At 39.6% G+C, this 12,282-nt stretch overlaps 1 protein-coding gene across 1 annotated transcript in view; it reads left to right on the top strand.

The window, feature by feature from the left end:
- Positions 1-1,577: 1,577 nt before the first annotated feature.
- Positions 1,578-12,282, top strand: part of CPXM2 (carboxypeptidase X, M14 family member 2) — a 69,587-nt gene continuing 58,882 nt past the window's right edge. Inside the window, exon 1 of the mRNA XM_032191305.1 lies at positions 1,578-1,975. Coding sequence (XP_032047196.1) covers positions 1,648-1,975 — 328 coding nt within the window. The 5' untranslated portion in view covers positions 1,578-1,647. The remainder of the gene's footprint in view (positions 1,976-12,282) is intronic.

The following is a 12,282-nucleotide window of genomic DNA, read 5'->3' as shown; positions in this document are numbered from 1 at the left end:
CACATTTCCCCCATCACTGCACGAACTGTGCCAAATGTCACAAAACCTCATATTGCAGATAAAACTATATGAAAATCTTAATTTTTAACATTAAACACTTTTTTTTTTTTAATTATAATTTAGTAAAGCAGTGGAAAAGCAAAACATCTTTAATTCTAGTTTCAGAAAATGAAACTCTCTATCTTCAAAAGAAAAACATTTGCAGTTTTGAGTTTTAAAAACATGTAAAATATAAAAATCGGACTGAAAATAAGATCAATGGTGAAAACTTGTTTTCATTTGTTTGTGTGTCAGTAAAAGGGAGGACCATAAACACAATGTATTCACTAAATTGCTAGTGGAATAGTGATTAAGAAAGCAATGACAATAATTAAATACAGGGGACTGGATCACCCAGCGTCTGGAAACCAAATATTCCAAAAGATATAGGTACTGAGATGTGAAATTGTGTTTATTATGTTATTAAAGTTATGAGAAACACACACAAAATGTGATTGCAAAGGCAGAATGAAGAGCGGAGTAACAGATGTAGTACTTTTTCCTAGGTGACTGGACAATGGCAAGAAATTCAATATACATGATGAAAATATAAGCTGGTACTTTCAACACAGGAGTGAGGATTCATATTTCATGTGGGCCAATGGCTGCACATTTCCTTCAGCACTGAAGATTATTTTGGAGGTAAGAAGAAGATGAAAGACAAGATTTTATCCCCAGACAAATTGATTCCATTAACGACACTGGGTTGCACGTGTGCTGCTGCTTGCACAGTGCAACCTAATCTGCTTGGAAGATGTTTCAGAGAGAACAAAAGTCAGGATCTTTCCAAAAAGAGTGAGAAAAAGAGCTTCCTGATATTTAATTGGGCCATGTCCAGTGAGCACCCCTAAGTCTTAGGAGAAGCCTGTAAAAAATTGGTGCAAGTTATGTATTTAGTTATATTGTTTGGGGCAACCAGGGAAGCTGAGATCGATGCTGGAGAGGGACGCTACTGTTGTAAAAGCTAGAAAAGAAAAAATAAAAAGCTTTATAATACATCATACATGGCATGAGGACTCTTTGACACTGACTGATCACACACACGTGTGCACGCCGAGTGTCAGAGCAGGCAGGTTTGCCCAGGGCTGTGTGTGCCCACCCCCATCCCGCACAGCATCTCCCAGGGGAGGGAAACACTTTTACACGCAAGCTGGGAGGCGAAGGCTTGCTGCCAATTTTACTTTTCTCCGACTAAACGCTCACTTGGATCGGCTGTATGTGGGAAGACTAAAGAAACTCTTAGGGGATTTAGCCAGAGCTGCCTCCTAGCTGTGTTTTTGGAAGAAAGTGACAACAACGGAAGGAAAATCTGCAAGAGAGTTGTGCTGGAGATCACACCTGCCAGGCGCCGGCAGAGCGAGCACACTGCCTTCCTCGCGTGCGCTTGTCCGTCTGTCTGGCTGGTAAGCCCAGCGATCACATGCATCCCGCTCCTGCCCCCTCCCTCCGCAGCCCTCTGTCCCGCTGCACGCCTCGCAACTTCTGCAAACTAGCCCAGAGCAGAGGCACTTTCCACAGACGGGCTCCCTTATCCCCCTGCCAGGGCTTTCTGCTTCCCCTTCTTCCCAAATAAAGTTCAGGGGCTTGCAGAGGAGGAAGCAAACACTAATGATCGCCCTTAGCAAGGAAAGCTCATGTTCGTCTCAGCTCTGCCTCGCTCTCTGTGCCTTTGGGCTCCTATTTCTGGGGGATCTGTCCCGGGCTGTACCCATGGACGATCAGGATTATTATCTGCAGGAGATTAGCAACAGGGATCATTATTACTCCTTTCCGTACCCCGGTGAAGAGTATTTTCCTTTCACGGAGCAACCTGGAGAGGAGGGAACTATCCGTGCTGCACAGCCAGAGGAGCACCCAGGGTTCAAACCGAGCAGGAAAGAGTTAAAACCGAAGAAAAGCAGCAAAAAAGGAAAATCCATTCTTGAAACTCCACCAGGTAACTTTCCACCTCCTCCTCCAGAGCTTGGAGTCTGCTGAATCTCATGCTGACTGTGACTTTTAACATTAATGAATATCCAGTTAATGGGAGTCTTGGTAATAATAACAATAACCATGCTCGCGGTGATGATGATGACAACACATTAATTTTTAATATCCTGCAGAACAAGTCTTCAGAACTTTTACAGGCTTTTTAACCCCTTCCTCATCAAGTAAAGAGCTTTAGGAGTGCTAATGTACTAATTATGCTGCACTGTAGTTAGTGCATGGACTTTTCCTTCTTAATTACACTTGACAGCTGGATTGTTGTTAAAGTTGCAGTTCTAATAACAAATGAAGGGAGACAGATTCTGAAGTACAAGCGGGTTGTAAATGCTAACACCTTACTTTGTCCCTGGTAATTTTAGCGGAAGAGAGACTCCTGAATTGATTGTACTTACAAATATGAATATCATTTGAGGTTTCACTTTAAAGCCCTCCAGAGGAAGATATGTAGACAAAGATCTTCACTGTAAGAGGCAGCCATAGCAAACTCAGTGTAATCATTGGCCTGTAAAATAAGGAAAGTAAGTGACAACAAAAAATCTTTATAAAAAAAGTCACTTGTTATTTTATTTTCTGTTTTCTGCATGTGATTTAATGAAAATATGCAAACATTAAAATTTGCAGAATCTCAGTTAGCAATTATCATCCAGTTGTTCCCATTGAGAGCGAGTTGCACCAGCCAGAAGTAAAAGTTTATTCTTGTGTTTTCTGCATGTATAGTAGTTACTTTTGTTAGGTTTGGGACACACTCAGAACTGAATTTAGCCCATGAGATGAACTTCAGAGTTATACAGTTAGGGACCAAATCCTACTCACTTAAAAATGAACTCCTCTTTACTTCAGAAGGAAACTTTTAATGATAAAAACCAGAGTACAGGGCACAAAGTGTGCAATCCAGAGACATTACTATGTGCAATGTATCAAAACAGCATCAAAGGTTGTATAGAGACATTATTTTTCTCCGTTTACATCTAGCCAGTAGCAAACATAGAATTTTCAATTTAAGGTTAAGACTGATAGAAATCAATTAGTCTTTGATTATAAAAGTTCTTAGCTGTTATAATAATAAACAGTGGTAAGGAAATACCATTTCTGAAATCTTGAAAATCCTTTGTGGGTCAGCCAGTTTGGACTGCCAGTGTAAATCAAGGCAGAAACCACAGATGAGAACAAGATCCATCAGGGGCCAGAAGTAGGCAACAGTTTCCAGGTCTCAAGTACTGCCCCTTTTGTTATCTAACCATGGGCTTTTAAGTTGCCTCATTAGGTCCCAGGTTTTCCTTATTCAAAGTGGTAGATGCAGCACAGGATTCCCACTTGTAGTGGGGTGTTGTGCAGTTCAGCTCTGCTTTCACCTTTTTGGTTGGCTTTTTTCCCAGTTTCCCTGGCACCATGATTTCACACATGCTCCAGAAAGCACAGAAGCACAGGAAGAGGAATGACTTCTAGTCTTGAAGGGCAATGTTCATTTACTTTGGCAGACAAGCATCATTCTTGTTCCCCACCTGGTGTGCTGAGCACCTTGCAGGTGCAGAGGAAGCAGCAGCTGTATTGATGTCAACCTCCTTCGTTGCACAGCACTCTTCCCTTCCCAGCCTGGTTTGTTTTATGCACTGTGCATGTGCAGCACAAAATTCCAGCTATGCTGGGAGAGCAAACTGAGGTCTTACAGGCATTTCCTAAAAATGTTTGATTTTGCAAGTAGAATCGCATTCCTTTTCTACATAGGAAATTATGGAATTAGATAAGAAAAACAAACAAACAAGCAAAACTCTTCCTTAAACTCTCCCCCAAACATACTCCATTTTGTGCCAAACAGTATACTAGTACAAGATTTATCTTCATTTCTAATTTACTGCTTCTTGATTTCCACCCTACCTGACTCTTTTATTTCTGTGTTCAGCCTGGCGAGCTCCTCCTCAGTCTCCTCCTCTTCCTCAATATGGCCAAGCACAAGGTCAAGGGAAGCATGGGTAAAACTTATGACACACAACCAAAAGCAGCTGGAAATAGCTCTGTTGCAGCTTTCACAGCAGGCATGTACTCTTTTGACACAGCTACCAGCTTCCAAGCTTCCACCAGCCACCTGCAGTAAGAGTCTATGACTCTTACAGACTTTTAAAGTCTATGAGCTTTGTGAGGTTAGCCAGAGGTAACCCAAACTGATTTCCTCCACCAAACCTTTGCTCCTTGCTCCAGCATGTGGAGGCTTGACACCTACTCAGTAAGGTGGTTGTTAGATCTACTTTAATATGGTGAAATGCAATGTGTTTCCTCAGGAGAAGTTGAACTATATTAATGGAAATAGCCATAACAAACCCTAGGGCAGACACACAGAAAATGGAATGGTTACCATTTGTTGAAGATGCAAATAACTGAAAACAGGAGTCATTTAAAAGGAAGTGTCAGGCAATTTTAACTAGAGACTGTGATAAAAATTCTGGCTCTAACATCTGAAATCTCTCCTTTTCCCTCTCCCAAAGGCAGCCAGTGACAACAGGCAGCAGCAGTCTAACAAGGGCATGGAGTAGATGTCTAGGTCCCAGCAATGCAGTGCAGTGCAGTGACACCAAAGCCTAGTGCCATGTCATTGGGTTTGAAATGAATAGCTGAACATCTGGCCCCACACAGAGGTGCCTAAATAATAATCCATAATTATAATTTCTCACATTTGGCCAATTAGGAGGACAACTAGAAATAATAATGGTGGTTACCAAATAGCCAAGAACAATAACTATGTCTGATTGTAAATACATGTGTGTGTTGTACATATGTGTATACATCCATGTGCTTATACATGTATCCAGAACTGGAAATAATTTACTGGACATGCAGTAAATACAAAAATCTGCTTTTTGTGAGGCTCATTGGAAGCCGGGGCATGTGGGATTAATTAGTTGTAACAAACAATAGGCTGGCTCGGAGCTGGGATGAAGAAGGCGGAGGACCGGGAAAATGTGATCTGCCCTTTGGCTGAGCAGCTGGTACTGATCACTTCTAGCTTTGAATCAAAGCTGAAATCAAACTTAGCAGTCTGAAGGATGCAGCACATAACAGATGACACGGGCTCAATTTATTTAAGCTAATTACTAAAGGTGGTGAGAATATAAATGTTTTCAATCTGTGAAATATAATTGTAGGAAGAAATCCTATTGATGTCAGTGGGGTTGCAATATATGTATATATTTGAAAAAGTGTTGTTGGAATCAGTATTTGTAAATATTCAGGTAGCAGCAAAAAATACCAGCCTGCCTTCTTGCCTTTAAATGAAGGGCAAGAAGGCAGAATGACTTCTAAATGAAATGGTACTAAGTCATCGTTGAAAGGTAAACGGTCAGATTGACGGGTTTCTGTATATACAAATTTCCCTTTTCTAATTCCATCCTTGCTTATTTAGGCCTTGATCCAAAGCCCATTCAAATCAGTGGAAAGAGTCTCATTAACATCAGTGTTTTTCTTTTATGAGTTCTTTAATGGAGTTTAATAAATGCTGCCTCAGCTACCACCTGTGTGGCAGACCCCCACAGATGGTTTGGGGCTTTGTCTGCCTAGAGACCAAAACTCACCTCAGAGAGGTTTATGGGCTGAGGTGCCCATGAACACTGCTTAATATTGCCTATTGCTCAGGGTCACGGTTAAACCTTCATTCCTATTGTGCCTGAATATGCCATAATTATATTTGTAATTATATATTCTTTTTTACTTTTGCTGTTTTTCAGCATAGCTATGAAATATCTTCAGAAAGGCAGTGCAAAAGATATTCTATTCCATATTGCCTTTCATGTCTAACATGACATCATTCTTTCCAAAGTGCCATCTACACAGCTTTTTTTAATCTGAGGCTATCAGGTTCGTGGAAAGTAGAGAAAGGTGGAACTTACCAAACATTAGGTGGAACTTACTAAACATTAGCAAAAATTCTTACTAGGAAACAAATCTGACTTACAAAATTGCATGTGTTATAGTGGTTCTTGTTCTGTCACCACAATTCTGACTGCCACTGGAAAATAAAGGAGCTGTGTTTGGGTTTTAGTCTAATTTTTACACTAGGTTTCCAGCTAGAACAGAAGGAAAGGCAGAAGAAAGTGGTAGCCTGTGAATTAGCATTACTTGCCAAAATTGGGTGGGATTATCTAGAGAAAAGATGGAAAGGGAGCAGACAGGGAAGAGATTGACAATAGGCAGACATGCTGGATGCATACCTAGAGAGCTGGGAGGAAGGCTGGGAGCAAAGGGAGTCATCAAAGTCAGTTTTCTGAAGGCATTTGAGATCCAGCATGTTGAACTTTGCTGGCACGTTGAAGATGGGGTAATGTCTCAGAGCTCCAGCTAGGAAGAAGTCATTAGAAAGATTGGCAAGAAGTGTTTTTGTGGAATGCAAGGGCTGAAAGCCAGATGGGGCGGGAGGCTGGTGAGGGTCTGGCAGAGAACTGTGCCAGCAGCAGCTTTAGGCAATGCATCAGGGAGCTTAGAGGGGATGGTGTGAAGGGAGATGGGGCAGTGGCTAGTAATACAGCAATTCAGAGGAGCCAAGAAACAGGTTTTGGTGTTAAAGAACTGAATCAGAAGGTAAAGTGAAATTTGGGCATAACTGCATAGAGAAACTGATATCTAAGTGAAGACTATTCAGTTGTAAATGACCAATATAGCAACCAAGAATATTATCGGTGTTGCTGTTATCTAATCCACTGATATCTTGTCTTCAGCCTGGCTCCCATTCCTGAGAAGTCCAGAGAAAATGGAGCACTCCTGTGACCTAGGATGTAGATTGTAATTTTAAAACTTTTGCTTAAACTTCTTATACTGGCACCTTCTGTGAATGAACTCATTGGCCCTACATGCTCTTTGGAACATCTCCCATGAATTTTAATACGACCTGTATCATGTCCTAATTGCCAGATGTGACAAGCAAAGATGAAAACATCTGGCTTTTAATGAGCTTTCTTTCATCTACCAGCTTCTATTTTCTCCTCAGCATTTCTACAAATATGTAGAATAATAAGCCATAACACAACCATTCTGTTTAAGAGCCCATCCTTTAAAGAATGTCACAACAAAAGAGGAAAGAGATGACTAAGAATAAATAATGGGCAATGCTTTCAAAATCATCCAACCCTTTTTGATTAGCTATGTCTTCAATGAATAATATAACATGAGAAAAAATTTAGAATAAACACATTTGATTATGCTAGAGAACACCATTTTCTACGACAATTCTCCTAGCAAGCTTCTCTGAATTCAAACTAATTTTTAAGGTGAGAAAAATACCTTTTTAAAAAAGGGAATGATTTCACTGAATAGATTTTAATAATATGAATCTGAGCCTAGACCCGTCCCTGAAATGCCAGCATATTCTGAGTCACTCATTATTTGAACTCATTCTTGTTTTTTAATGTTATTCTCTGTTCAGTGAGCTGGTTAGAGAGGTCATTCCGATGGTTCACAATCAAATTTCAATTATTTCTTTTGGGTTTGGCAGGAAGACTTCTATCAGCTATGTGAACTTAGAGTCTATCAAAAAGATGAAGTATTGGAAGTTGAAGATATGGTGCAGAAGAAGCAATTTCTTGAATTTTTTAAATATGAGCCTTTTCCTCCAGGGATTTTTTGAGCCTTGTCCAATTCATTGTCTATGTAAAAAGCAGACTTCTGAAAAAATTATTGTCTGGATACAGAGATGAAATTTGATTGTCATATTCACACAAAATAGCTGCTTGTGATTGTATTATCAAAAGGTGGGGGAAGAGAGGGCTGCACTGCCACATTATTATGCAAAGTATGCAATAAATCTGAATAAATCTGGCCTTCTTGTCAGGCCTCTGGTGAGGTTATGTCTTGTGGTACCGCCTGTCTTAGAAAGTAGGGCTTTTTGAAACAAACATACAGCTATGTGCCCTCAACACTCATTGCTGGTTACCTGTGGAAAAAGGAAACAAGCAAAACTGTGATGCAGCTGAAATGTAAAAACAAGTGATTACACATGCAAAACACTCCCACAGCATTTTCTCAGCTCAAACAAACATTCCCCAAGAGAAAACAGAGGTGATAGTAACAATCAGTCATGCTAGGAGCAGGCAATCACCTTTAAGCTTTCTGTCCCTGGGAACTACCTTAATGGATGGCTTGGTCCTTCTTAATTCAATAAGCCGTGGATCAAAGAGGGCATTAGAGTCTCTTTGCAAGGGATTTCATTTGAGGCTGATCACCGCCATCATATCTGTGCAGTTATGTCTCTGATGCAGAAGCTACTTCTCTGTAACCTGCTTGAACACACTGTCCATGTCCTGACAAGAATAAAGCACATTGACAGTGGGTTAAGGGTCTTTAGATGCCACCATGACCATGGCCGTCTAACACTGCTGCTCTCTGATTACTTTGTTGATGGGAGCATCATTTCCTGAGCCATGGAGGATGCTGATCACTGAACACCTCAGCTCTCTCTTTCAGGGGTTTACCCAGCCTCCCTGGAAGTCTTTCTCTGGCTTTCTCTTTACTTCAAGAGGTGTTAGATGCTTTTTATTTATTTATTTATTTTACATATTACTCTCAGTGAAATACACTGGAATGCTGACTCATTACTTTGGAATTAAATACATTTCTAATTTCCTTGTAGTACAGCAAAAGGAACATTTATGATTCTGTCACCTTGTGGTTTTATAGACACATTTTGGGGAATAATAGGATGCTCTGGGTGTCTGCTGTGTGCAGGAAGGGCTGGAGCCCAACCAGAGATGAGCAAGGCATTTTGTTCTCCATGCAGTCAACAGGCAGTGCTAAATCAACTTGACAGGTGTAAAAGAGAAACTGTTTCTCTTTTTTACCCATAGCTAAAAATGGCAACAACAAAAAAAAAAAAGGTGAGAAAAACAAGAGGGGGAATGAAAAGATGCCAGATGGTGACTCTGAGAGTCAGAGTGCCTATGAAGACATCAGAGAAGCATGTGAGGATCATTTAAAGCATCTTTGGAATACTTGGGCTTAGTTAACAATCTCTCTAGCCCTGTTTGAATTAAATTAAAAAGGAGATTCTGGAGAGTCTGTTGATAGATATCTGAGTCCTCTTATGGATATCAAACAGTTCCTTTCTGCTGGGTAACATACTGATATTGGCAAGCAAGGATTTGTACCATGTTATTAGAGGTTAAATGGAGACGAGTAAAGATGAGGGGTTTATTCTTTATTTCCATAGTGAACTACGTCACTGTTTCTTAATCAAATGAGGCTTTAGTGTAACTTTCTGATTCTTGAGTGCTGTTTCAAGGAGCTGTCTTATAAATGGGAATCTGGCTCAATGCACTGTAAAATATATTCTACAAGAATGTCTTGTAAAAATTATATGAAATACTACTAATATATCAGAAAAACGAAATGATTCCCTGTTCTGACACATAAATGAGCTTCAAACCTGCACTGTATGGTCTGTGTGGGGCTGAGTCTCAGAGTGTCAACTGGGATTCCATATTGAAGAAGATCAGACAAAAGCTGAAAAGCTTCAGCAGACCATACAGAGTTCCAGTAACTGTTAATCACTCATGAAGTTGAATATCTGATTTAGTAGTGAAAGCAACCAAAGGCTTAATCTTCTGTTTAATTGCAGTTATTTACAGTATGAAAATACTTGAAGTATACAGTTCTGTTATCCAGTAAATAATATAGCTCTGCTGCTCTGCTTTCACACAAACATTAGCAGGATGTTGAATTTGCAAATGTGCTACTGAATCAAACAGTCCAAACAAGGAATGTAATAACTGTTATTCTATACATAAGTTAAACATAGTTCGGGTACTGGCAGCATACACTTTTTATTTCTTTCTACTACAGAACTTACCTACTGTGAAGTTTCTAGTTACCGGCATGGAAAATTTAATATTCAAAGTGGATAAGGTATCTGAATATTTTTATTTATTTATTTAATAGTGGATACAGTGGACAGATCTTGACTATTCAGAAGGAGACACTGTATATGTCTCAAAGGTGAACTGCAGGTACCTAAAAAGAAACTATGCAGTGTGTAAAATTTTTCTAGTTGTCTTAAAGGCAAAATAGTACTTAATTGGAGATTTATGCATCTAAAAGGGAACTGAACTGCAACTTAAACACCAGAGTCCTCTATTCAGCTTGTCTTTTTTTCTTTTGGTCCTCAATACCTCATCCAGACAATGACTAATAGTTTCCTAAATCTGAATTGTTTTCTTGGGTTACGGGGTTTTGAGTCTTCTTCACACTCCCAAGTGTCACAAATGCAGTACCTTTCTTGGCATTTCCTTTCTTGTTGCCTCTACAAGACTGATCTTTCTGTCTGGGACCTAGAGGGAATCTGAAGGGGAAGCCCAAAAGTCCCAATTTGACTTACAGAGTTTTCTTTGGCCTATAGAGGGGCCCAAGAGGTCTGATCTCTCTTGTCCCCAGATTTGCCTTTTCCCTATTTCCTTATAAGATCTTTGGAGAGTAAATCAGTCTTCATGATCCCATTTCGATGGGAGTTTTGTTTGACAAGAGAGTATAGAGTGATGCCAAGTGTCTCCTGCTTCTAACACATGTGAGGTTTACTGTAAACTGCCTGAGTGCATTAGTCATCACGATGTGCTGGGAAACATGGTGTTTGCAGTGGAAGTAACTAAAAACTCTCTCTATCATTCTTTCCCAGAAATTAGAGTATTTTTATGTTCTCTTCAGAGAGACTGTATCTGATGGTGACAGGTTTATGGCTCTGCTCTACTGTCAGTGTGCTCATATAACATGTGTCAAAGGAAGGGAAAAGTTCAAAGTTTCTTAGAAGAGTTGATTTCAAATCTGGATGTAAGCAGTCCCTGCCACCACCATTACTACTGACCATAATGCCCTAACTGGTTTTAATATACAGTCCTTTTTCCCCAAAATAGTTTTCCATAGTGTAGTGAGTTTGCCCGATGCACTTGACAGGACATCTGAACATAGGACCAGATTTCAGACCTCCCAAAGATTTTTACTGATCATACAGGTTATATACAGGTGATACACATGGAATTATAGTTATATACAGGTTATATACAGGTGATACATATGGAATTTCTCAGAGTAAATCTGGACTTAGATATACTCCTGGATGCAGGTGACCCAACAGCATGGGACAAGCCCCAGTTCTCAGTGCATTTTGCACAGCCCAGAAAAGAAGGTTTCTCCCATGGTGAGACAGGGCAGTCCAATTCTTTTCCAGACTCCTCTGAAGACTGCCTCACATCTGGTCCAGTTCCTTTGCATTGGATATTTCATTAGATATGTGTAAGTGACAATAATGGGCCCCAAAAATATTTTTTCCATCTTATAGAGGAACAGATGACTGAGGGATCATACAGAGAGCAGAAAGCTGTGAGTGACGACTCACAAAGACCTTTGTGAATGCTTCCATAGTGAGCCCAGGCACTGAAGAGATCCAGAGATGGGTGGGATGCTCAAGTCTCAGAGTAGAAAATTAGTCTGAGATAAATTCCTCAGCTGCCAAACATGCTGCACAGGAGGAATGAGGTATCTGGTCACTGTAATCAAAAGGTTTAGCATCTGTTCTCTGCTTGAATGACTGAATTGTTTATTGAAAATGAAAAAAAATAAAAAAACAAAAAGGGCTAACATATTCTATTTATTTATTTATTTATTTATTTATTTTCCTGCAAGATTAAATGTTTGTTGCTTAGGGTCTGAAAACACTTCTATAAAGAAAAAACGATGATGTCTGTTTGCAAGCAGACAAGTTCAAGTACACAGTGAACAAAGAACAAAGCTCTCTTCCAGCAACTGACGGCATTCAATGTTATTTTAAACTATTAAATGAAAAGAGGGAAAAAAATTCTTGTGGATCTACTTTCTAAATAATCCAAATCATGATGAATGCTAGTAATATATGGAATACAAAATATTGCAGACACATCTGAATTGTTTGATGTTGCTAATAATATGCAAAGAGCAAATATGTACTTTGGATTTTTAATACTTGAAATGCTAGTCAAATGGCAATGACCGAGAGAGAGACCATACACTCTTACAAGAGAACTAGAATGGGAAACTTTTCAAAATACAATTAAAAAATGCTAGTATGGGAGTTATGCAGCTAAAATGCCACTGAGGTCTTTGAAAGCATGGAGAGAAAATAGCACAGAACTATTCCTCTGCAAAACTGTTCCATATTTCTAGTCATTAATCCTGAACCAGATTTTTCCTCCCAATTAACAAGTTGAAAAACATTTTGTTATGCTCAGGGAAGCTTGCCTTGAAACTTTCTCTATT

This window comes from Aythya fuligula, chromosome 7 (assembly GCF_009819795.1).
Source record: "Aythya fuligula isolate bAytFul2 chromosome 7, bAytFul2.pri, whole genome shotgun sequence".
In the NCBI taxonomy this organism is placed as follows: Eukaryota; Metazoa; Chordata; class Aves; order Anseriformes; family Anatidae; genus Aythya; species Aythya fuligula.
This window is presented reverse-complemented; position numbering and strand designations above follow the sequence as displayed.